General features: G+C 36.3%; 1 protein-coding gene across 3 annotated transcripts in view; it reads left to right on the plus strand.

Moving 5' to 3' along the window:
- The window catches only part of LOC122772492 (protein diaphanous homolog 3-like), a 217,830-nt gene that overhangs the window by 37,853 nt on the left and 166,798 nt on the right, over positions 1-13,179 (plus strand). For all 3 annotated transcript variants that reach the window (XM_044030596.1, XM_044030597.1, XM_044030599.1), the window contains exons 11-16: positions 1,938-2,056; positions 2,280-2,396; positions 5,684-5,802; positions 5,910-5,974; positions 9,295-9,399; positions 11,396-11,695. In XM_044030596.1, the coding sequence (XP_043886531.1) occupies positions 1,938-2,056; positions 2,280-2,396; positions 5,684-5,802; positions 5,910-5,974; positions 9,295-9,399; positions 11,396-11,695 (825 nt within the window). The remainder of the gene's footprint in view (positions 1-1,937; positions 2,057-2,279; positions 2,397-5,683; positions 5,803-5,909; positions 5,975-9,294; positions 9,400-11,395; positions 11,696-13,179) is intronic.

The raw sequence follows: 13,179 nt of genomic DNA on the forward strand, positions 1-13,179 counted from the left end.
ATGATGTTGTGTCACTTAAGTAAATTTAGTTTTACACTAAGACTCAGAAATGTCTGTAAAATGATGGACACTTCTCACCCCCAGTGTCCGCCATCTTGGCTGTATGAAGTAGGAGGGGGTGGGACCAGAAACTATATTTTCAAACTTCTGAAAATTGCAGCTGTGGATGAAGGACATGTCAACAGCACAACAGCTTTGTAATTTCTGTGTTGAATGACACAAGGGCAAAGCAGATGGCAGATATCCAGGCAGGAAATCAATTTGGAGTCACATTTTGACATTGTCATTTCCAGTCAGTGCCATGAACGGCCATGTTGGAGTTCAAGCACTATCCCAGCCAGCAATTATACTGTGCACATGTTATGTGTCCTGGCTATGGCTGAACAATTTAGGTAAAATTATCTCAATGTGATTGTGATTTGAATTGCAATTTGATTTTGTCAAGTCTAGTCAAGGCTCAGTTTAATATGAACCTTTATAGATTTAAAACTACCTCGAGCATTATTTAATGAGATACAATAAATACATTAATGTCTTATCTCTTATGCAAGGATGTGAACTCAAAGGTATGAATCATTTCAAACTTCATCATTTCAAAAATGTTGTATTTTTTCAATTCGCATAAAGGCTTGACAAAAAAAAAACTTTTCTAGCTTAAAAAAGAAAGTCCAAGACTATTAATTCTGTGAAATAACCACTGTGCAATATAGATTTATGCAGTGTGTAACAGTGTTACACAGTCATGTACTAAAATTTACATTCTATTCATGTTGTAGCATATTCCAAAACTTAATTATGTAAATAGTAGGTATAAGGCTTGGGGATATGGCTTATAAATATCAATATTTTTACGCTATAGCCAGATATACAGGATATATGTGGGTATAAAGCTGCACACAGGTTGTTTCTCTGGACACATTAAAAGTTGCTCTGTATTACATGATCTTAAAATACAGGTATTAACTTTCAGATAGTATCTGGTTTATTTATTTGGGTTTTTAACATTAAATGAAGGATATTTACGTGTGTTAGAAATGAGGAAATTAACTATAAATATGGTCAAATTTTGACACTAACATGCCAAAATTGTCAGGAGTTACGCATGCAGCGGCGTCAGGTCTGCCCTCTCCATCAAGCGGGGAGCCAGATTTGCTCTTCACCACACATGAACAGCGATGATTCATAACAAACAACATATAATTTACTAACTGCAAGAAATGTGTTTTATGAGCAGAAAAAATTAAACCCGATGCCCGACCCGCCTCATTAGCAGATTTTTTTGGACCGAACCCGTTAAGAACTCTAATATCTATATATTGCCCAGCCCTAATAGTTGGTTAAACATGGTTCACTTATTTTAATTCACTTATTTTTGACTGACATTCTATCCTATTCTGTTGCTGTTTATGTATTGTCTATATACTGTGTATTACTATTCCATTCATTCAGTCTTGGATATTGTGATACAGATAGATATTTCTATTACTATTGTATATAATTCTTATCTTGTGTACTCTACGTATACTTACAGGTTGTGCCCCGCCTAGGGATTAATAACGTATTTCTGATTCTGATAAAACATGAATGATTTAAATATGAACAATTAATTAGTAGCCTTTGCTTGTTGCTAATTGTATTGTTTCAAACTTTTAAATTTTTAATAGATTGTTCAGCCCTAGCCCTGACACACATTTTCTATTTGAGAGACAGAAAATGCTTCTATGCTGCCAAAAAAAGGACATAAATAAAAAAATCTAAATGAGAAGCTGAACCTGTATATCCTGATAAGTAACTGCATGTAGAATGAGCTCTCTGTCTTGACTTAATCTTGATGCGTCCCCCCACTTTTTTGCTTGTATCATAGTATTACTTTCTCTGTGATATATTTAATGTCACATTCTCTCTTATTATTTGACCCCCCCCAACTTCATTTATAGCAACTAACATCCATCAGGAACGAGGCTCTTGACATTCAGCTGAAGGTATTTATGGAGCACAAAGAAGAGGACTTGATGGAGTTCTCTCATCGGCTGGAAGACATCAGGAGTGAAGTGGAATATCCTTGTTATATTCATGGCAGTAGCATAAAACTCCTAAAAAAGTTTTTTCATACACATTTAAAAAAAGGTGTTAAGCTGAGGTCAGTTGTTTTTGAGTAGATGCTACATAGCAAAAAGTGTAAAATTAAAGTAGCATCCATGTATCTTTTTATGAATTTCAATTCCTTTGGCTTTGGAAATGCAACTTCCATTCATGTACGAGTCCTTGACTCTTTGCACTGATGTGGGGGATGTATTCAATATTGTGCAGAGCACACTGAAGGACAGCAGCGCAGAGCCCTATTTTCTCTCTATACTGCAGCACCTGATGCTTATACGCAATGACTACTTGGTCAGGTAAAAACTGCAGTACACACACAAACACACACAGCATTCATCTTTTTTTTTTGGAACATTTCTTTCCTTCTAGTTTTTCTATTTTATTTTCTAGAGCTGTCACCTTTTCCTAAATTCAAATTTGAATGATAATGACATGACATGCTACTTCTTCAAAGATATTCAGATATTATTTACGATTACAGTGGTTCAGTGGTAGAGCAAGTTGTCTATCAACTTGAAGGTTGTGGGTTTGGTTTCCTGCTCTGCTAGTCGACATGCTGATGTGTCCTTGAACAAGACACCTAACCCCATGTTGCTCCTGACGTTTGGCCTGTGGCTGGGTATGAAAAATGTGTGATTGAAAGTGTGCTACACATAGATGCGCTGTATGAATGTGTGAGTGAATAGGTGTAAAACAGTGAATGGCAAAAACTGTAGTGTAAAGCAGTTTTTATGCTAACAGCTGAGTTCGCAGATCTGTTACTTTGTTATCTACAGTGTAGAACCAGAAATACTTCACTTAACTTTACTTATGTTCATTTCTATAGCGTTTAGCATGTTGTAGCAAGTGTTAAATTGAATGAATATCTGAATTTTGGATAAAAAGTGACAGTGACATTATGCCTCTCCCTTGTTTGCTCTCCACATACATCTGTGTCTTGCTCTGTGTGATGATGATGGAAGACATATAATATATGAGACCTTGCGTCCGCGTACAAGCAAAGAAGCTTGTGTTTTGTCGATGGTCTCACTCTTTCTGAGTTCAGCCCTTCCAATGACACCGGCTAACAAAGAGAATGCCGTCTCTTTTATCTCCAAGCCATCTTACAACATCCACGGCTCCAGAGTATTTCTCATCTCCTACTAGTCGTACTTTTCAAAGACTTATTTCATATTGGTTCGCTCACAGCTGGGTGCGGGTTAAAGTTTGGCTTGATCAAAAGACGGAGCTCCAAACAGAGGGCATATGAAATTCATCACCTGCAGTTTTCTCTCTCACTCAGGCACCTCAGGGTTCTCTGTTTACTAATTAGAAAACTACTGAAATGTTAATATTTGTGTTTTTTAGCATGACTTACACCCTCTTCTGTGAAAGCATTAATATCAGTTTTTGTGTATATAGAAAGAAATGCACACACCCTAATAGGGATAAATCAAGCTCAAGATATGGTCTTAGATGTCAGTTATCGTCATATCGTGATAAGGTATTTGTGATAATGTCCTGGTTTTATAGGCTGACACATTGGTAATAGCCATGTTTATTATATTGAATAACTGTGTGCGAATATGTTATATAAATTGATTAAAAAGTACATGGAATTGACAAAATAATATTTAGGAAATGTCACTTAATTACACTTGTGTAGACTTAATCAGTATTGCCTAAACTCATTTGACCATGATTTTGAAAGTAACAACATTTGTTTATATTTAAAGCTACATCTTGCTTTTTATTCTTAGTGTATTAGTAGTAATACAACCTGTTGTCCATTCTTGTACAGGGCTTTAAAACTCAGAGTGTTCATGCCTTATTCTCTTGGATTTTTAAGTCTTTTGTCTTCTTTCAGACCAAGACTCTTCTTTCTTCTTTTGAGGATGAACAGCATCCTCAAAATATAGACGTGCCATTGCCATTGTCATTATTTTAAGAGGATATATATAGAAGGCAGTTTCCCTTTCGTAATCGATGCTCATAAATCTCAGAGTAGGGATTAGCACTCTCAGTGGCATTGTTGCAAGATCATGAGTAGATTAGACTCTTTCTCTTTAACTTGTAGAGGCACAGTGACTCCCTGTCTCATATGTTGTCTATGATTGCATCATAATATTTTCCTTGTTGCATGTCCCGGGTTATTGTGTGATCAGTGTATTCAACAGAGGCACTTGAAATGATTCAACTGGAATTACTCAGCATTGGCTAATAGGTTGGTGTGCATTCTCCATGGTCCACGATCATAAAAAACAGTGCGTATATTGGCATTACTGGTCTATAGAGCAAATGGGTGTTTTATTAGCTGTGAAGAAAGTAAAATCCTCAACTTGTGCCTCATGCTGGCTGAACTATAGTTACACAATTAAAAAAAATTACACAATTGTTATGTTTTCAATCATCAGTCAATGCAAAAGCCCTTAGTCGCGAGTGCAGCCGCAGCGAAGACGTTAGCAATTTAGCGAGCCATAGCAAAGCTCTTCGCCAAACTAAACTGAAGGAGTAACACCCCACGTATGAGTAAGTCTGCGACTGACAGGCTACTTCATATGGACCCGATGTTTTATCTTTAATTTGTATTTTCTAATTATTTGGAGTTTGACAAAAGAACACAGCGGAATGTAAATGGCTGCATCTGTTCAAGTTTGTTAAAACAATAAATTACTTTATAAAGCCACTTTTTTTTGTAATTTTTAGGCAAGATTAAAAAAGAGATTAATTAGATCAATTAATTACTGATCATAATTATTTAATCTCTCAATTTTTTTAATCTCTTGATGGCACTACATTTAGGGCTATTAATCAATTATTTAATTAATTGTCAACGGTTTTGGTAATTGATTAATCGTTTTTTCTGTTTTTTTAAATAATTAAAACAAGCTCTGTGATTGTTCATCTTCTTAAATGTGAACATTTTCTGATTCTTCTTCCTCCTTTCTCCATATAACAAATATATCATTAAAACGGAATAATTTTGATTTGTGGACAATTTCTGACATTTGATGAACCATACGATGAATCAATTAATTTAGAAAGTAATCAACAGATTATCATCAGTGTTCAGCCTTAGTGCCATCCATGGTTGGTAGTTGCATATTGCAACCAACCCAATTCTGTCCCTATGGCGGAAAAACATAACAGACTCCAGGAATGAGAATCCACTCCTATGTAATATGAAGGTCTGATTCTAAAGTGACAAACACAGCAGTTGTTTTTCAGGTGATAATAAATAGATGAAATCATAATTTCAAACATTGTATACATTTTCTGTCAGCAGTTCCCTCCTAAATAATAAATGAAACAAATTGACTTGTAGAGGTGTAGAAGTCCTCTGTTCACATCATCATCATCATCAGCAGCAGCCCTAACTTGTATTTTCATGGTATGTTAAGAATCTTTGTTGATTTTGATTATTCAACATTTCCTTTATATCCTCTCTCTTGTTCTGCTTTTATTTTAGACAGACCACTTTCTCTCACACCTGAAGCTGCTACTCTACAAATACATACACCCATCAGATCAGAAACATGGGATTAAATGAAATAAAGTGATGTCTCTTTCTGTAATTACGTCTTTTCCCTCCTGTCACTCTCAGGCCCCAGTACTTTAAGATCATTGAGGAGTGTGTGTCTCAGATTGTTCTCCACCGCAGCGGCACTGACCCAGACTTCAGTTACCGCAAGCGCCTTGATGTGGACTTCAGCCACCTCTTAGGCAAGTCACACACTTATGACCATCTACTAAACATTGCATGATTTTCATATCACTATTTCTAGTTTTTAAATCACAAATTTAATTAAACAATTTTTTTGTGTTTTCAGAGGTATGTGTGGATAAGGCTCGAACTGATGAGTATGAACAAAGAGCTTCCGAACTGGCACAGAAGGCAAGTGCTACTTGTTTTTATTCTACTACAGATCACCCATTAAAGGGGCTAAATCGGCCATTAAAGGTGCTTAATGTAAGTTCCAGAAACAGTTAGACTTGTGTGGCAGTAACTGAACTGCAGCCTCATCACGATGCTTATGCTTGCCAGAGCTTCAGGACAGCCATTGAGAGTGGTGATACAGGAGACTGCAGTATTTTACTAATAGATAAGATACACACTAATGAGGTTAACTAAAGCAACACTGTAGTCTTCGCTTGGGATCGGCCACTTTTCTTTTAAGCCCGATGGTCTTCGCTCGATAAAACTTTGATTGGCTGTGTTGAGCTGGGAGTCAGTTCATTGTTGATGTTGGTAGTAGGGGTGCGAATCTTTTAAAAACAGTGTATTTAAAGATCCATCATTAAATACTCAACTCAATTTACTTCCATTGACATTTATTCAAACAAAAAGGAACAACATATTTCACTGGAAACCAAGCCAAGTGTAACCAAGTGTAAATCCATTTTTGAGTTTGAAGATTCGTCATCACTCGCTAAATTTTTCGCTCCTCTGGGGTGATCCCAAAGTGTTCCCAGGCTAGCCGAGATATATAATCCTCCTGTGTGTCCTGGGTGAAACGACGCACCCAAAACAAAGGAGGCATTCTAAACAAATGCCTGAACGACCTTAACTGGCCCCTCTTGACGTGGCGAAGCAGCGGTTCTACTCTGAACCTCTCCCTCTCCCTCCTTGCAGACCCTGCTCCATTCTGCCTCCACATATCACAGAAAATACATTTTACTGCCAGAAGTAAAGGAGGCAGTTGTTGCATATGTTGGTTGTGGTGCCAAATAGAGCTTCACCTAACGATTCAGTTATTATTATGTGTGTCAAGATATGACATAATGTAGTTTGGCAGTGAATGTTGTCGGAGGTGAAGAGCTCCATTTAATCGGACACTCAGTGCTTACAGTTCCAGGCACAGAGCAGAGTTCCCTTGTCCTGAGCTTTTGAAATTATCCGAAAATGTGGTTTGTGTATCAAGATATGACATATTTATAGTTTGGAAGCGACAAGCTAAACATGTCTGCTGAAGGTCTCCGTCTGAAATACTCCAACAGTTTAGATGAGTGTGAGCTAAGAACTTGTGTTTTAACTTTAGCTTGTTCTCCGTTCATCCTTTGACCGGGAGTTGGCGTCTTACTTCAGTGCGATGCGTCAACACATGTCATGCAAATTGACGCATTTCATGCAAATTGACGCATTTCTAAATTGATTACGTCGATTACATTTATGAATCAACCCATCCATAGTGCCAAAGTATTTTCGTTTGGTTTCACACAGTGCTACATATTGTGTGGTTGTCCAGCTTGCTTCTTCCCCAGTACTTCATGAAAGCCAACATTTTTCCCCATGTCAGCTTTTAATCCAGATTGTGCTGGTTAGATTTTACACTTTAGTGATAGATTTGGGAGCTTTATATCCAAGTTAAAATCCAAGCCAACTCCATTTCATAGACTATAATAGAGATGAGCCGATATGATTCTTGGTGTCTTTCTGAGACTGGTCAGAATCACTGGATCGGATATCAGAAAGAGAAAAATGTAAAATCCGATACAATCCAAAAATCTGATGCATCGCATGTTTCACTTTGCACAGACAGTAAAAATGTAAATAAAAATCAGCAACAGCATTTTTAGCTGAGTCGTGTTGTGTGCTGTTTATTTCCTCTTTTGGTCTTTGAAATTGCTTGAAATGGCTGTAGGTGATAAATTCATCAGCACAGCTTTGTAGTTCAAGTGACTGTATCAGACTGATATCTGTAGGTTGTGATGCCAGTATCAGAAAAGTGGTATTGAGCCCTCCCTAGTCTGCAGGCAGCAGAGGAGGTTGTAGAGGTTCAAATTGTGTAAGTCACATTATGATCTGTTAATGTATTGACATTAAAAAGAAACTTAATGCATGAATAAACTTACACACAGCCCCCTCAATGCATTTTGATTCACTCTAATTTGTTCCATGTATTATCATTTGTTTACATAATGAAACATTATCATTATTGAGCAAACAGTACTTTATCAATCCCTGGAGGCCTTAATTATTGAAATAACCGAGGAAATGAAATTGATTTAAAATGGTTTAGAATAATGAATAACTTTGTGTTACAAGCAAATAAACATTATTTTCTAATGAAAAGGAAAGATTATTTGTTATCAAACATATGCCCCAGGTTTTTCATTGTGAGAATGGTGATTGTGTACAGAATGGAATAAATGTTCCATTATAAAATATATCAATTGCCTACCTTTTTGATATAAAGCTCATATTTAACAGCATGTTTTGAAGTTGTGAAATAAGCTGAATTGTTTATCATCTTAGTGCAACACACATATGAAATATGCAATGTCTAACTGTGATCACTAAATGTCAGACAGCAGCAGACTTTAGCTCTTGATTAGAGACACAGGCTCACTGCTGATGTGTCTTCTTCTTCTTTTTTTTAATTAGGCATAAGCTGATACGATTTTCATTATCGGTATTGTCAAAATCCCTGGATCACATATCAGACAGATAAAAGTGATAACATCCTATATATTGTATTCTTCTCTATGCACAGACTGTAAAAATGTCAATACAAATCAGTAACAGCATTTTATCATGTTGTGGGGCTGTTCATTTCTTCTTTATGGGAGAAGAATATTTGTTACATAGTTGGGGAATTGTGTCTTTGAGGTAGCTAGAAATGGATAGCACAGATGGGTTGTAGATGGCTTTAAAACAGTGGTAAGCAACTATATTTGCATCAGTATTTGGTCCAGCAGATGATTTACAAAAATCAGATTTTTCTTCACAAAAACCTTTCTGAGAATTCTGAGCCTTTATGCTGAAAAAAATGACATACAGTATGTTTGGTCTTAAAGTTAAAAATAATATTGTTATTATGGATAGCCAAGTTAATAACTATTAGCATATGTCTGGCTCAAAGATGAAGCAGTTCACAAAAATGAATGAATCTGGCTTTGCCTGATGAAGATATGATGTTTTGGCCAGATTCGATTGCTTAAAAAAAATTGGCCCTAGGCAGGCCAAACTTACTTGCCGACCCCTGGATCGAAATGGCTAAAATGACTTTGTCGGACTGATAACAGTATCAGCAGATACTCGAGATTGTGATATCGGTATTGGACACAAAACGTGGTATTATGCCATCCCTAGTTTTTACCAGTGAATGGTTTGTCAAAAGGTAATCAAGGTCAAATGAGTGTGAATTATATAAATCAAGATGTTATTGAATACTACTTATGTGAATTCTATGTTTGCTTGTGTTCTCTTTCTAGTTTGAGGAAGAGTTCGAGAGGAGACAGGAGGCGCAAGTGTCACTGGTTAAGTGTGAAGAAAAAGTCACTTTACTCCAAGCTGAGCTACAAGCCTTCAAGTCTCAGGTACATGACCGATATGCTTTTGTTTTCAGTATAAAATAGAAACTCACTGTTATTTTCATATTTCAAAATCAATTGATCAATCTGTCGATTATTATCTCAATTTGGTCCGTAAAAAGACAGAAAATATTGAAAAATGTTTAGTGGTGTTTCTCAAACCTAGAAATAATGAAAAACATTAATTAAAATTATTAAAAAATTACACAAACCGATTAATCAATGATCAAAATATTTGACTATTTATTTATGAATCGATTAAATGTTTGTGCAATAGTGCAGAAATTTGTGAAATTTTGTCTTTAGGTGATTTAAAATGTGAATAAAAATATGTATATATGTATATATATGTGTATATATATGTATACATATATATAGAATAAATTGCTTTTTTGTATATATATATACACATAAAATATATAATTCAAGAATAGAGCAGTACATCAACTCTACAGTTACTCTTTTTTATGAGATGTTCTTATTATTTTGGGTGATATTTGGGAATGGGGGCAGTTTAATCCAGTGGAGCCTGCAGTTTGGTTTCTGACATGGAGACTGCCTCCTCTGGCTGGTTGACACCAAGTCTAATGAGAACACTGACCAGTCCTGCATGTTGGCCATTTCTAATTCTCTGATCTCTATCCCATAAGAGGAAATTGTTCTAAAAAGCAATTTATTCTGACAACCCTCTTCAGCCCCACGACTGGGCCTCACTTTAACATCACCCCCTCCTTCCCACCCTCCCCCTGGTGCTCCAGAGAGTTGCTCCTACGCCCTGGCACTGCAAGATAACTGCACACTCAGAGAAGGGGAGAGGAGGAACTTCCTTTTTATTTTGCTGATAAGTTTTCAATTTGAGAGAGCAAACACAGAACGAATACTCAAATAGCACCTCGGGTTCAATGATGGTTCTATGTTTAGCCAATGCAGCTTTGTCTTGCTGCCTTTTTTTCTGTCCGTGCTTGTGTCATTGGAATTCTCCCTCACACACACACACACACACACACACACACACACACACACACACACACACACATACAAATGTACACTTGTTAATTCAGCAAAGATCCTCCTCTCTCTGGAGGCAGTGGCAGAGTAAGGGCCCAGGGCTGACCTTTAGTGTGCGTCTTTAATCTAAAACTGGTGCATGGATCAATAAACCATTTGCTCTGTATCATACAATTTACGAACCTTTGTGGTCCCTGTTATAACACTTTTTTTAGCCTTGGAAAGAAAAAAAAAAACCCAAATCATTGTGGATTTGTTCTGGGCAGAATTTGGACCATTTATGAGTGTTTGGTTTGACCTGTGCTTGGGTGGTTGAAAGAACACGCCTCTGTTAGCCAGGAAAAACAGACTCTGACATACTTTGACAGATACAGGAGTTTGTTTCCCTCTGTTTTTTTACCTCCCCACATTCAGTTGTATTTCTTTTTTATTCCTTGAAATGTGAGTTTGCAGTTAGTACTGTATGAGCAATGTCTAAAGAAACATTTTCCCATACTCTCTATTCTGCCACTAGATTAGTTTTAGTGGTTCTCTAGTGACTATTAAGTCACTTTATTTGAGCACATCCCAAAAATTTGGGAAACATGTATGTAGTAACTTTAATTAATGTTACTTTTTTTTTATTAATGTTACTAAAATCTATGTTTGTCCTACTTTTTCATGTCAACAAATATCTGCTGTGAAGGTCACTTACACCAGGCATTCATCATTGTTAACTAGAATTAAAATGTATTTCATGACGTATGCAAAAGTCAATTAATCAATTATGAAATACGTTTTCAGATTACTGCTTCTTAATGTGAATACTGTGAAATTAAAGTAAATTAACATCAACAACAACGGTATGTTTCCTAACCCAGGGTGTGTGATGACAGTGTTGTAAATTACAAAGCCTCTTTTATTTTCGGCCAAAAGTTACATTTTTGATCCATGAGTTGCTGTATGTTATGTGTATGAACCTACATGTGTCTCTTTTTACTACCTATCTAATCAGTTTGGAGCTGTACCTGTGAGCCTGCCCTCTGCCCACGTTCAATCCTCAACGCTACCATCCGGGGCGTCCACTCACACTCCAGTACCTGGGTTGCCTGCACCTCCTCCTCCACCTCCTCCTCCGCCTCCTTTACCTGGTTGTCCTGCCCCACCTCCTCCACCTGGAGTGCCTCCTCCATTTGGTGCCCCTCCTCCACCCCCTCTTTTTGGGTTTCCTCCCCACCACGCGCTGCCTTACGGCCTCAGGCCAAAGAAGGAGTTCAAACCTGAGACTTCCATGAAGCGCCTGAACTGGTCCAAGGTAAGACACAATGATGTGTTTTTTAAAATTTTATTTAATTTAATTCCATTTCATTTCATGACTTCATCAAAGGCATCAAAAATATTTCTATCAAGTTGTTTGTCAAAGTGAGCAAAATTTAATGCTTAAAGTAAGGAAAAAAAATGAATTTGCTACTTTGTCACTACATTTGATCATAGTACAATTTAGGCATGTACTTTCTAACTGACATCTGGTAGAGGCCAATTTCTGTGCGTCGCTGCTTTTGTTCATTCTGATTACAGATTACAGAGTTCACACTGCATACAATTTTTTTTTTTACTGTTTGTTTGTTTATTTGTTTCTTTCTAACATAGCACAATGGACCAAAGAAAACAAATGCAGATTAGCATTCCACTGCAGGCAGTTATTGGCACGCAAAATATTTAAATTTACACGTTCGGAAATGTAAAGTATAAAGTTAACTTAATCTGTTGATCATGATATTGACATTGTAGCAGCAACTTTCGCTGTAGTTTTAGTATCTAGGCTGAATCATAAATATCATTAATATTATGGAAGCTACAACTACAAAAATGTAGGTTATAATTAAATCACATAGATATAAATCACACAAAGATTATCTCACTGGACACACAAATTATAGCCTAAACACATGTGTACATTTGTCAGTAGTTGACAAATATGTTTTCTATGTCTTACTAATACTAACATAGGCTACTGTACTTGGTCTAAAGACATGGCTGTTTGCACTTTAGTAGTCCTGCTTCGGTGTTCACAGTATTGTTGTTTTGTCAATTAATTTTTCACCATTTTCCAACTTCCAAGAGCAAACACTACATGTGTTGCTTTAAAATTAAATGCATGTTAATTAAAGAACATAACTAGCAGGAATGATAAATACATTTTAAATGTATCTGTATAATATAGATTATTATTATGTAAATTATTCAATTATGGATCATTGACGATGCATTACAATTTTTCTTTGAAAACATGGAGCAGTCATTGTGAAATATAGTCATGCTATAATCAAAGCTTTAAAATTATCATAGCAGTAGGAATGGTAATCTAAACCAATTACGGATGAGCCGATACTACATCGGACAGATACAAATGCCAATTCCAATACAATCCAACAGTCCTATGTATTGAATGTTTCACTATGCACAGACTGTAAAAAAATTAAATAAAAATCAGTAACAGCATTTTAGCTAAGTCTTCTCGATAGGAGAAGAATATTTGTGACAAAGTTGGAGCTTGATATGGCTAACACAAATGTGTTATTAACAGCATCATAGTTTAAAAAGGTTTAAAATGACTGTAGCAGACAGATATCAGCATCTAACACATTGTGCCATTTCTAACGCCAGTCGTGAGACACTTTGAGATTCAGACCCCTGGTGGTAAAAAGGCAAAAAAAGGACCGCTTTAAAATGCTGTCACAACAGCCCAGAACTCTAAAGGGTTAACAAAAAGTTTTGCACAATAAAATTAAAATGTAT

The sequence above is a fragment of the Solea senegalensis genome, linkage group LG7, assembly GCF_019176455.1.
Source record: "Solea senegalensis isolate Sse05_10M linkage group LG7, IFAPA_SoseM_1, whole genome shotgun sequence".
Lineage (NCBI taxonomy): Eukaryota > Metazoa > Chordata > Actinopteri > Pleuronectiformes > Soleidae > Solea > Solea senegalensis.